Source organism: Oncorhynchus clarkii, chromosome 13 (assembly GCF_045791955.1).
Source record: "Oncorhynchus clarkii lewisi isolate Uvic-CL-2024 chromosome 13, UVic_Ocla_1.0, whole genome shotgun sequence".
NCBI lineage: Eukaryota > Metazoa > Chordata > Actinopteri > Salmoniformes > Salmonidae > Oncorhynchus > Oncorhynchus clarkii.
In genome coordinates this window covers 65109341-65122635 of record NC_092159.1, presented here as the reverse complement: position 1 = coordinate 65122635, position 13295 = coordinate 65109341, and the positions used below count along the sequence as shown (strand labels likewise).

Below are 13295 nucleotides of genomic sequence, written 5' to 3'. Positions count from 1 at the left end.
AAAACGGTATTACTGTTAACTCTGTAATTAACTTTTTTTTTTACAGTCTAATATAGTTTGTTTTGTTGTAGTCTATATGCAGTACTATTTTTAGGTGTTGGTCATTAGTTTACTAGGACTGTTTCATTGCGGTACATAACGATACATCCTCATTCTGATAAATAGTTTTGCATCATGCTCCATCCACCGAGTCATGCAAAGAAAAATAAAAAGTGCAATTCGCGTCATATGTAAAAGCATTGATTTAAAACTAGTGCTTTTTCAACATAGGCAATCCAAAAAGCGTGGGACAGTGCAGGAACAATGACAGCCACCAATGCGCTTTTCGTGTCATCTAAAGGGCGTTCCTGATTACACGGAACGCCCATATTATGAGACACCCCGAATTGCGGTAATGCAATTACACCATATTGAGTTGTCTTGAAACCAACATGTGAAATCTCAAATTTAAAACCCATCTCGTTTTTTGTCTCCATCTCCAAATCTATTGGATGAGAAAACCAGAGGTCTCGTCCCTTCTAACCTTCTTCTCCAATGGGCTTTGAGAAGGAGACGAGGAGCTAGGATTTTAATATTTTATATTCTTCCCCATGTCCTCTAGCCTTGCACACTGTTGCTCTAAACGGTCTCGTTATGAATGGATTTCCTCAGAAGGGAGGAGGAGGAGGAGGAGGTGGTGGGGGGAAGGAAAGGATGTATTTCTGCATCAGCGAGTCAAGCAGCTTTGGTCACACCCTTCCCCCGCCTACATGTCCCCCCTCCCGGGACGAGAGAGGAGCTTTACCGCCCGCCATGTTGATAGAGCAGGAGTCAGAGACGTGTAAAAGCCTGCTTAGCGAACTAAACTACACATTACGGGAAGGGTTAGAAAGAACATTTATCCAACAACCACAACAAATAAGTCAACTTTCCTGGTATTTTTTGTCTTGGATGGTGACTTCTTTGATCGTATGGGTTGTAAAATTCCTGGATATTCATTTACTCTGTAGAATAACTCGGAAAAAAGGAAATGGTAAGTTATTCATTGTTTTTTTTTTGCTTTCCAGGTTGTTTCAAATCTCCTTGGGATGCTTTTGGGTGAATGTCTCCACCTAGCACTTAAACCTAGCTAGCTAACGTTAGCAAGTTAGTTAGCCAGTTAGTTAGCTAACAAGGGTTAGCCTGTTAGTTAGCTAACAAGGGTTAGCCAGTTAGTTAGCTAACAAGGGTTAGCCAGTTAGTTAGCTAACAAGGGTTAGCCAGTTAGTTAGCTAACAAGGGTGAGCCAGTTAGTTAGCTAACAAGGGTTAGCCAGTTAGTTAGCTAACAAGGGTTAGCCAGTTAGTTAGTTAACAAGGGTTAGCCAGTTAGTTAGCTAACAAGGGTTAGCCAGTTAGTTAGCTAACAAGGGTTAGCCAGTTAGTTAGCTAACAAGGGTTAGCCAGTTAGTTAGCTAACAAGGGTTAGCCAGTTAGTTAGCTAACAAGGGTTAGCCAGTTAGTTAGCTAACAAGGGTTAGCCAGTTAGTTAGCCAGTTAGTTAGCTAACAAGAGTTAGCCAGTTAGCTAACAAGAGTTAGCCAGTGAGTTAGCCAGTGAGTTAGCCAGTGAGTTAGCCAGTGAGTTAGCCAACAAGAGTTAGCCAGTTTGTTAGCCAGTTAGTTACCTAACAAGGTTTAGCCAGTTTGTTAGCCAGTTAGTTAGCTAACAAGGTTTAGCCAGTTTGTTAGCCAGTTAGTTAGCTAACAAGGTTTAGCCAGTTTGTTAGCCAGTTAGTTACCTAACAAGGTTTAGCCAGTTTGTTAGCCAGTTAGTTACCTAACAAGGTTTAGCCAGTTTGTTAGCCAGTTAGTTACCTAACAAGGTTTAGCCAGTTTGTTAGCCAGTTAGTTACCTAACAAGGTTTAGCCAGTTTGTTAGCCAGTTAGTTACCTAACAAGGTTTAGCCAGTTAGTTAGCCAGTGAGTTAGCTAACACGGGTTAGCCAGTGAGTTAGCTAACACGGTTTAGCCAGTGAGTTAGCTAACAAGGTTTAGCATTTGCTATCTTTTTTTAGTATCGTTGTAGCTAAGCTAACAGTATCAAGAAGGTGTTGTAGTTAGCTAGTGGCATAGCTACTGTGTTGGAGTGACTCCCTAATTATAAACCCAGATAAAATGCAACAATTTAAATCCTAAAACATGTTCAAACAACAAAGTTGTTGGAACTTTATTTTTATTTTTTTTTACTGTAAACTGAAGGAGTATGGAGTAGAGGAGAGGGGTGGTTGGAGTAGAGTAGAGGGGTGGTTGGAGTAGAGAAGAGGGGTGGTTGGAGTAGAGAAGAGGGGTGGTTGGAGTAGAGGAGAGGGGTGGTTGGAGTAGAGGAGAGGGGTGGTTGGAGTAGAGGAGAGGGGTGGTTGGAGTAGAGGAGAGGGGTGGTTGGAGTAGAGGAGAGGGGTGGTTGGAGTAGAGGAGAGGGGTGGTTGGAGTAGAGGAGAGGGGTGGTTGGAGTAGAGGAGAGGGGTGGTTGGAGTAGAGGAGAGGGGTGGTTGGAGTAGAGGAGAGGGGTGGTTGGAGTAGAGGAGAGGGGTGGTTGGAGTCGAGGAGAGGGGTGGTTGGAGTAGAGGAGAGGGGTGGTTGGAGTAGAGGAGAGGGGTGGTTGGAGTAGAGGAGAGGGGTGGTTGGAGTAGAGGAGAGGGGTGGTTGGAGTAGAGGAGAGGGGTGGTTGGAGTAGAGAAGAGGGGTGGTTGGAGTAGAGGAGAGGGGTGGTTGGAGTAGAGGAGAGGGGTGGTTGGAGTAGAGAAGAGGGGTGGTTGGAGTAGAGTAGAGGGGTGGTTGGAGTAGAGAAGAGGGGTGGTTGGAGTAGAGAAGAGGGGTGGTTGGAGTAGAGTAGAGGGGTGGTTGGAGTAGAGAAGAGGGGTGGTTGGAGTAGAGTAGAGGGGTGGTTGGAGTAGAGGGGTGGTTGGAGTAGAGGAGTGGTTGGAGTAGAGGGGTGGTTGGAGTAGAGGGGTGGTTGGAGTAGAGGAGAGGGGTGGTTGGAGTAGAGGGGTGGTTGGAGTAGAGGAGAGGGGTGGTTGGAGTAGAGGGGTGGTTGGAGTAGAGGAGAGGGGTGGTTGGAGTAGAGGAGAGGGGTGGTTGGAGTAGAGGAGAGGGGTGGTTGGAGTAGAGGAGAGGGGTGGTTGGAGTAGAGGAGAGGGGTGGTTGGAGTAGAGGAGAGGGGTGGTTGGAGTAGAGGAGAGGGGTGGTTGGAGTAGAGGAGAGGGGTGGTTGGAGTAGAGGAGAGGGGTGGTTGGAGTAGAGGAGAGGGGTGGTTGGAGTAGAGGAGAGGGGTGGTTGGAGTAGAGGAGAGGGGTGGTTGGAGTAGAGGAGAGGGGTGGTTGGAGTAGAGGAGAGGGGTGGTTGGAGTAGAGGAGAGGGGTGGTTGGAGTAGAGGAGAGGGGTGGTTGGAGTAGAGGAGAGGGGTGGTTGGAGTAGAGGAGAGGGGTGGTTGGAGTAGAGGAGAGGGGTGGTTGGAGTAGAGGAGAGGGGTGGTTGGAGTAGAGGAGAGGGGTGGTTGGAGTAGAGGAGAGGGGTGGTTGGAGTAGAGGAGAGGGGTGGTTGGAGTAGAGGAGAGGGGTGGTTGTATTGGTGAGGATATTTTTTGTTGTTGTTCCAACAACTTTTTGGGGGGGGGGAATTTTTCATTCAATAAGTTCTTGTAACGAACATGCTAATTTGTTAGCTAAGTTTGTAGATAACCATAACTTAAAAACAGGTTTTAAATGAAGTTAGTTAGAGTTGTAGTGACGTCACACAGATTTTCAACCATTTTAAATGTGACAGAAAATGTACATTTTTTTTTTGCTTACGTTTAGCTACTTAGTTTGTTTCCAAAATATTTTGAATTTATTTTTTAGCTAACTAGCCGGTTAGCTAGATATGTATTTCAGAAAGGCGTTGATGACAATTTTGTTAGTCCATCGATCCAACATAACTGGTTTAAAAACTAACAACTGCTCAACTGAAACGTTTAGTGTTTTTAGGACACACTTTAGCTTTAGTTCGTATACAAAGCTATTAGTGTGCGAGAGAAAGTTGTCTTTACCATTTTAGCTAACCTTTTGGGGGGGCTGGGTTGTTAGCTTGTTAGCTACCGGCTCTGTTTGTTTTCATGGCAAAACGATGCTAACTAGAAAACTGGGGAATCGTTGTTTCTCATAACTAACTCATAATATCAGCTGATTTGATGTGGTTGATGAATCACTGTAGCAAGAAATACCATTGACATTTCCAGTAAACTATCTGTCCAGTTTTGGTAACTAGCTAACAGTGAAGCGGAACATAATTCACTATAAGAGTGGTTGGTGTTTGTTCACTTCATTGTAGTGGTCATAATGTTTGTCCAGGTGGGGGCGCTGTTTTTACCTCTGTCACCATGTATCAATCGCTGAATCATTTATCTCTTAGCTCGGAAACATGGTGCAGGACACTGAGCTGTAATGCCCCCTGGGTGTAGCCGGGATGCTGCCTCTCTGCCCAGGCTTGGGATGCTGCCCCTCTGCCCAGGCTTGGGATGCTGCCCCTCTGCCCAGGCTTAGGGGAGCCGCTAGACCCCGTGGTGGGGTAAGCGGGCAGGCTTTGTCTATTGTCTGTGTATGTGTGTGTATGTGTGTTCAGTTTGAGTAAAGGCAGGTTCGGGAGGGAGGGAGGGGGGGTGACCGATGCACCTGTAGCCGACTCTCGGGGCGGTATCTCCGGCTTTGTCTTGGGCTGGGGAGGACAAAAGGGCGACTGATGTCTCGGGGCATGGGAAGGGAGGGGTGAGTGTGAGAGAGAGAAGGGTGCTTGGACATTACATTATGTTAGTATGGATTGATCTCTGAATTGAATTGATAAGCAGTTCTTGACTTGGGCAGGAGCTCACTGAGCACAGATGATAAATCAGCGCTTGAAGATTTCTTGCGTGCTTATGTGAATGGTAGATGAGTGATGAGGAACTCTCTGTCTGTGGAACATGTCCCAGTTTACTGCTTCTGAAAACATTCTAGATTCCAACAGTCCGGTTCTTTAGAAGGGAAAGAACCGGTTGGATTTGCTTGTCTATACACACACACACACACAGAAATACCTATTGTGTTGTCAGCCCGGTGTATCAATAAAGGGATATTCCAGGGTTTTTTGGCAATGAGGCCGTTGTCTACTTCCCCAGTCAGATGAACTCGTGGATACCATTTTTTTATAGTGTTTTTTACAGCCCAGAGTGGTTAGCATCACGCTCGGCTAGCCAGGCTAGCTGCTACATAGTGTTTTACAGCCCAGAGTGGTTAGCATCACGCTCGGCTAGCCAGGCTAGCTGCTACGTAGTGTTTTTACAGCCCAGAGTGGTTAGCATCACGCTAGGCTAGCCAGGCTAGCTGCTACATAGTGTTTTTACAGCCCAGAGGAAGTCCTGGATCCAGTTGCAGAAGGGGTGCTGTCCAGACCCAGAACTCTGAGCTTGGTGTCGACCTCGGAGAGAACAGTAGTGTTGAATGCTTGGAACTGTAGTCCATGAACAGCAAAGGTGTTCCTGTTGTCAGGTGGTGGAAGTGGCATCTTTTGTGCATCTGTTAGAGCGGTAGGGGAAATTGGACTGGGTCCAGTGGGCATACTGGCCTTGATGTGGTCCATGACCAGCCTCTCCTGGCCTTGACGTGGCCCATGACCAGCCTCTCCTGGACTTGACGTGGCCCATGACCAGCCTCTCCTGGCCTTGACGTGGCCCATGACCAGCCTCTCCTGGCCTTGACGTGGCCCATGACCAGCCTCTCCTGGCCTTGACGTGGCCCATGACCAGCCTCTCCTGGCCTTGAGGTGGCCCATGACCTGTCTCTCCTGGCCTTGAGGTGGCCCATGACCTGTCTCTCCTGGCCTTGAGGTGGCCCATGACCTGTCTCTCCTGGCCTTGAGGTGGCCCATGACCTGTCTCTCCTGGCCTTGAGGTGGCCCATGACCTGTCTCTCCTGGCCTTGAGGTGGCCCATGACCTGTCTCTCCTGGCCTTGAGGTGGCCCATGACCTGTCTCTCCTGGCCTTGACGTGGCCCATGACCAGCCTCTCCTGGCCTTGACGTGGCCCATGACCAGCCTCTCCTGGCCTTGACGTGGCCCATGACCAGCCTCTCCTGGCCTTGACGTGGCCCATGACCAGCCTCTCCTGGCCTTGAGGTGGCCCATGACCTGTCTCTCCTGGCCTTGACGTGGCCCATGACCAGCCTCTCCTGGCCTTGATGTGGCCCATGACCAGCCTCTCCTGGCCTTGATGTGGCCCATGACCAGCCTCTCCTGGCCTTGATGTGGCCCATGACCAGCCTCTCCTGGACTTGACGTGGCCCATGACCTGTCTCTCCTGGCCTTGAGGTGGCCCATGACCTGTCTCTCCTGGCCTTGAGGTGGCCCATGACCTGTCTCTCCTGGCCTTGAGGTGGCCCATGACCTGTCTCTCCTGGCCTTGAGGTGGCCCATGACCTGTCTCTCCTGGCCTTGAGGTGGCCCATGACCTGTCTCTCCTGGCCTTGAGGTGGCCCATGACCTGTCTCTCCTGGCCTTGAGGTGGCCCATGACCTGTCTCTCCTGGCCTTGAGGTGGCCCATGACCAGCCTCTCCTGGCCTTGACGTGGCCCATGACCAGCCTCTCCTGGCCTTGACGTGGCCCATGACCAGCCTCTCCTGGCCTTGAGGTGGCCCATGACCTGTCTCTCCTGGCCTTGACGTGGCCCATGACCAGCCTCTCCTGGCCTTGACGTGGCCCATGACCAGCCTCTCCTGGCCTTGAGGTGGCCCATAACCAGCCTCTCCTGGCCTTGACGTGGCCCTCCTGGCCTTGACGTGGCCTTGATGTGGCCCATGACCAGCCTCTCCAAGCACTTCATGAGGATGTGGTGAGCTCCATGGAGCAATAGTAATTTGGCCAGGTCACCAGGTCTTTCTTGGGCACCGGCTGTGAATTTACACCTGGTAGCTGGTCTGTAACCTAGAGGACAACCAGTGTGTCCATCTCCTCTATACCACCCACCTGGTAGTGTGGTGGATGGGACTACCAGCTCTCTGTAACCTAGAGGACAACCAGTGGGTCCATCTCCTCTATACCACCCACCTGGTAGTGTGGTGGATGGGACTACCAGCTCTCTGTAACCTAGAGGACAACCAGTGGGTCTGTCTCCTCTATACCACCCACCTGGTAGTGTGGTGGATGGGACTACCAGCTCTCTGTAACCTAGAGGACAACCAGTGGGTCCATCTCCTCTATACCATGTTTCACACCTGGTAGTGTGGTGGATGGGACTACCAGCTCTCTGTAACCTAGAGGACAACCAGTGGGTCGATCTCCTCTATACCAGGTTTCTTGTAGGATGATAATGTCTATATTTCTGATTTCTTTGATGAAGTCTGTGTTCCTGTTCTTTAGGCTAAAGGCAGATGACCTCTGACCTTGTATATTCCAGGATGAGATGGTAAAAGCTTTGTGTTCCATAGTGTCTAGTGTGATTTAGGCCTAGACCATCTCTCTGTCTTGCTCTCTTTCTCTCTCTGTCTCTGTGCTCTGACAGACCCTGTCTGTGCAGTCCTCCTGGGCTGGGGGGGTTGTTCCGGGGGGATTCGGACGGGGGCTCTTCCTCTAGTCGTGTGAATAAGTGATTTTAAAGCAGCAGATGTCATTAGGTCAGTGCTGTATTCATAGTGGTGGGAGGAGGGAGGGAGGAGGGAGGAGGGAGGGAGGGAGGGAGGGAGGAGGGAGGGTGAGGAGGAAGGTTTGGGGTCTCCACAGGAGTCACATTTCTGGGCCCTTAAACTGTCTCTCTTTCTTGTTTCTCTCTCTGTCTGTTTCTGTCCCCCTTCTTCTCAGGTGATGGCGTGGCTGTGTGTGTGTCCAGCTCTGTGTGTGTGGAGATGGTTCTAACAGGCTGTTGTCTGTGAGGACTGTGGAACACACTGCTGGCCTGCGGAGGCACCCTGAACACACACACTCGGTGACAACACACACACACACACACTCAGAGACACGGTGACACACACACACACTCAGTGACACGGTGACACACACACACACACACAACGCAGCGAGAACGGATTCGGACACACAAACTCTTCCCCCCCCCCTCCCCTCCCCCCCAACACACACACACACACTCTTGACTGTGTGTCCCAGTCGTGGTAGCGCGTGTGTGTGTGTGTGTGACACCACCACCACTATGCCGAGCTCCACTATCAGACGTTCTGTGAAGAACATGGTGAACAACTACTCCGACGCGGAGAAGAAGGTGCGGGAGTCCACCTCCAACGACCCCTGGGGCCCCTCGTCCTCTCTGATGTCAGAGGTGGCCGACCTGACCTACAACGTCGTGGCGTTCAGTGAGATCATGAGTATGATCTGGAGACGCCTCAACGACCACGGGAAGAACTGGAGACACGTTTACAAGGCGCTGACGCTGCTCGACTACCTGATTAAGGTAACGCCCCCACCCCCTGATACCAATAATAATAACTACCTGATTAAGGTAACGCCCCCACCCCTGATACCAATAATAATAACTACCTGATTAAGGTAACGCCCCCACCCCTGATACCAATAATAATAACTACCTGATTAAGGTAACGCCCCCACCCCTGATACCAATAATAATAACTACCTGATTAAGGTAACGCCCCACCCCTGATACCAATAATAATAACTACCTGATTAAGGTAACGCCCCACCCCTGATACCAGTAATAACAACTACCTGATTAAGGTAACGCCCCACCCCTGATACCAATAATAAGAACTACCTGATTAAGGTAACGCCCCACCCCTGATACCAATAATAAGAACTACCTGATTAAGGTAACGCCCCCACCCCTGATACCAATAATAAGAACTACCTGATTAAGGTAACGCCCCACCCCTGATACCAATAATAATAACTACCTGATTAAGGTAACGCCCCACCCCTGATACCAGTAATAAGAACTACCTGATTAAGGTAACGCCCCACCCCTGATACCAATAATAATAACTACCTGATTAAGGTAACGCCCCACCCCTGATACCAGTAATAACAACTACCTGATTAAGGTAACGCCCCACCCCTGATACCAATAATAAGAACTACCTGATTAAGGTAACGCCCCACCCCTGATACCAATAATAAGAACTACCTGATTAAGGTAACGCCCCCACCCCTGATACCAGTAATAAGAACTACCTGATTAAGGTAACGCCCCCACCCCTGATACCAGTAATAATAACTACCTGATTAAGGTAACGCCCCCACCCCTGATACCAGTAATAATACAATAATAATAACTACCTGATTAAGGTAACGCCCCACCCCTGATACCAATAATAAAACAATAATAATAACTACCTGATTAAGGTAACGCCCCACCCCCTGATACCAGTAATAAAACAATAATAAGAACTACCTGATTAAGGTAACGCCCCACCCCTTATACCAGTAATAAGAACTACCTGATTAAGGTAACGCCCCCACCCCTGATACCAATAATAATAACTACCTGATTAAGGTAACGCCCCACCCCTGATACCAATAATAAGAACTACCTGATTAAGGTAACGCCCCACCCCTGATACCAATAATAAGAACTACCTGATTAAGGTAACGCCCCACCCCTGATACCTTAATCAGGTAGTTATTATTGGTAACTTCCCACCCCCTGATACCAGTAATAAAACAATAATAAGAACTACCTGATTAAGGTAACGCCCCACCCCTGATACCAATAATAAGAACTACCTGATTAAGGTAACGCCCCACCCCTGATACCAATAATAAGAACTACCTGATTAAGGTAACGCCCCACCCCTGATACCAATAATAAGAACTACCTGATTAAGGTAACGCCCCCACCCCTGATACCAATAATAATAACTACCTGATTAAGGTAACGCCCCCACCCCTGATACCAATAATAAGAACTACCTGATTAAGGTAACGCTGCACCCCTGATACCAGTAATAAAACAATAATAAGAACTACCTGATTAAGGTAACGCCCCACCCCTGATACCAGTAATAAAACAATAATAAGAACTACCTGATTAAGGTAACGCCCCACCCCTGATACCAGTAATAAAACAATAATAATAACTACCTGATTAAGGTAACGCTGCACCCCTGATACCAGTAATAAGAACTACCTGATTAAGGTAACGCCCCACCCCTGATACCAATAATAATAACTACCTGATTAAGGTAACGCCCCACCCCTGATACCAATAATAATAACTACCTGATTAAGGTAACGCCCCCACCCCTGATACCAGTAATAATAACTACCTGATTAAGGTAACGCCCCACCCCTGATACCAATAATAATAACTACCTGATTAAGGTAACGCCCCCACCCCTGATACCAGTAATAACAACTACCTGATTAAGGTAACGCCCCCACCCCTGATACCAATAATAAGAACTACCTGATTAAGGTAACGCCCCACCCCTGATACCAGTAATAACAACTACCTGATTAAGGTAACGCCCCACCCCTGATACCAATAATAAGAACTACCTGATTAAGGTAACGCCCCACCCCTGATACCAATAATAATAACTACCTGATTAAGGTAACGCCCCACCCCTGATACCAATAATAATAACTACCTGATTAAGGTAACGCCTCACCCCTGATACCAATAATAAGAACTACCTGATTAAGGTAACGCCCCACCCCTGATACCAATAATAAGAACTACCTGATTAAGGTAACGCCCCACCCCTGATACCAATAATAATAACTACCTGATTAAGGTAACGCCCCACCCCTGATACCAATAATAAATAATAACATTAATAACCTTAATAATAATAATAAAACAATAATAAATAACATTAACAATAAAACAATAATAAATAAATAATATTAATAATAATAATAACAATAAAACAATTAATAATATAATAGTAATAACAATAAATCAATAAATAATAATAAATAATGCATATTATTGTATTAATATTAATAATAATAATAAAACAATAAACAATACATAATAATAGTAATAATATTAGAACAATAAATAATACATAATAATAGTAATAATATTAATAATATTAAAACAATAAACAATACATAATAATATTAATAATATTAAAACAATAAATAATACATAATAATAGTAATAATATTAATAATATTAAAACAATAATAATATTAATAATAATAAAACAATAAATAATAATAATAGTAATAATATTAAAACAATAAACAATACATAATAATAGTAATAATATTAGAACAATAAACAATACATAATAATAGTAATAATATTAGAACAATAAATAATACATAATAATATTAATAATATTAAAACAATAAATAATATTAATATTAATAATAATAAAACAACAAACAATACATAATACTATTAATATTAATATTAATAAAACAGGTTATAAAACACAGTTCACTTGAACTGTGAAACGCTGACTGGATGGGCCGTTCGCCTCTGTAGCGCCTTACGTTCAGATGCCGAGCAGTTGCCATACCAGGCGGTGATGCAACCGGTCAGGATGCTCTCGATGGTGCAGCTGTAGAACCTTTTTGAGGATCTGAGGAACCCGTGACAACATCTTATCAGTCTCCCGGCGGGGGGATACGCATCCTAACCCAAACAAAGGAAGTCCTCCCAACGTTTTCTGGCTTCGTTGTCTTTAAACGCTTTAGTCAGAATCCTAACTGGTATCCGTGACGTCTGAGCTGAACATGTAGTTCTCAGGTTTGGATTTTGAGATTTTTTTTCAGTGTTTATTTTAGTTTTTGTGCCCTTTTTTTCTCCCCTATTTCATCCAATTGGTAGTAAAAGTCTTGTCTCATCGCTGCAACTTCCGTACGGACTCGGGAGAGGCGAAGGTCGAGAGCTATGCGTCCTCCGAAACACGACCCAACCAAGCTGCACTGCTTCTTAACTCCGCACCAATGTGTCGGAGGAAACACCGTGCACCTGGCGACCTGGTTAGCGCGCACTGCACCAGGAGTCGCTATGAGACAAGGATATCCCTGCCGGGCCAAGCCTTCCGGCCTCCCGATCGCGGCCCGCTGCGAACCCAGAGTCTGGTGGCACAGATGCAGTGCCTTAGACCACTGCGCCACCCAGGAGGTTCCTGCAGTGTTAATGTGTTAATATGTTGTGTGTGTGTGTGTGTGTGTGTGTGTGTGTGTGTGTGTGTGTGTGTGTTTGTTTTCCAGACGGGGTCAGAGCGCGTGGCTCTGCAGTGTAAAGAGAACATCTTCGCCATCCAGACTCTGAAGGACTTTCAGTACATAGACAGAGACGGAAAAGACCAGGGAATCAACGTCAGAGAGAAGAGCAAACAGCTGGTGGTCCTGTTGAAAGATGAGGAGAGACTGAAAGGTGAGGAGGAGGAGGAAGAGGGAGGTAGGTGGTGGTCCTGCTGAAAGATGAGGAGAGACTGAAAGGTGAGGAGGAGGAAGAGGGAGGTGGTGGTCCTGCTGAAAGATGAGGAGAGACTGAAAGGTGTTGAGGGAGGTGGTGGTCCTGCTGAAAGATGAGGAGAGACTGAAAGGTGAGGAGGAGGAGGAGGGAGGTGGTGGTCCTGCTGAAAGATGAGGAGAGACTGAAAGGTGAGGAGGAGGAGGAGGAGGGAGGTGGTGGTCCTGCTGAAAGATGAGGAGAGACTGAAAGGTGAGGAAGAGGGAGGTGGTGGTCCTGCTGAAAGATGAGGAGAGACTGAAAGGTGAGGAGGAGGAGGAGGAGGAGGGAGGTGGTGGTCCTGCTGAAAGATGAGGAGAGACTGAAAGGTGAGGAAGAGGGAGGTGGTGGTCCTGCTGAAAGATGAGGAGAGACTGAACGGTGAGGAGGAGGAGGGAGGGAGGTGGTACTGCTGAAAGATGAGGAGAGATTGAAAGGTGAGGAGGAGGATGAGGGAGGTGGTGGTACTGTCTGGCACTAGGGCTGTCTGGAGTAATGTACTGTCTGGAGTCATGTACTGTCTGTCTGGAGTCATGTACTGTCTGTCTGGAGTCATGTACTGTCTGTCATAGACCACTAGGTCTGTCTGGAGTAATGTACTGTCTGTCTGGAGTCATGTACTGTCTGTCTAAGACCACTAGGTCTGTCTGGAGTAATGTACTGTCTGTCTGGAGTCATGTACTGTCTGTCATAGACCACTAGGTCTGTCTGGAGTCATGTACTGTCTGTCATAGACCACTAGGTCTGTCTGGAGTAATGTACTGTCTGTCTGGAGTAATGTACTGTCTGTCATAGACCACTAGGTCTGTCTGGAGTAATGTACTGTCTGTCTAAGACCACTAGGTCTGTCTGGAGTAATGTACTGTCTGTCTGGAGTCATGTACTGTCT

General features: G+C 47.1%; 1 protein-coding gene across 1 annotated transcript in view; it reads left to right on the top strand.

Moving 5' to 3' along the window:
* The first annotated feature begins 706 nt into the window (after positions 1-706).
* The window catches only part of LOC139365264 (epsin-2-like), a 46526-nt gene continuing 33937 nt past the window's right edge, over positions 707-13295 (top strand). Inside the window, exons 1-3 of the mRNA XM_071102773.1 lie at positions 707-1012; positions 7822-8425; positions 12163-12328. Coding sequence (XP_070958874.1) covers positions 8168-8425; positions 12163-12328 — 424 coding nt within the window. The 5' untranslated portion in view covers positions 707-1012; positions 7822-8167. The remainder of the gene's footprint in view (positions 1013-7821; positions 8426-12162; positions 12329-13295) is intronic.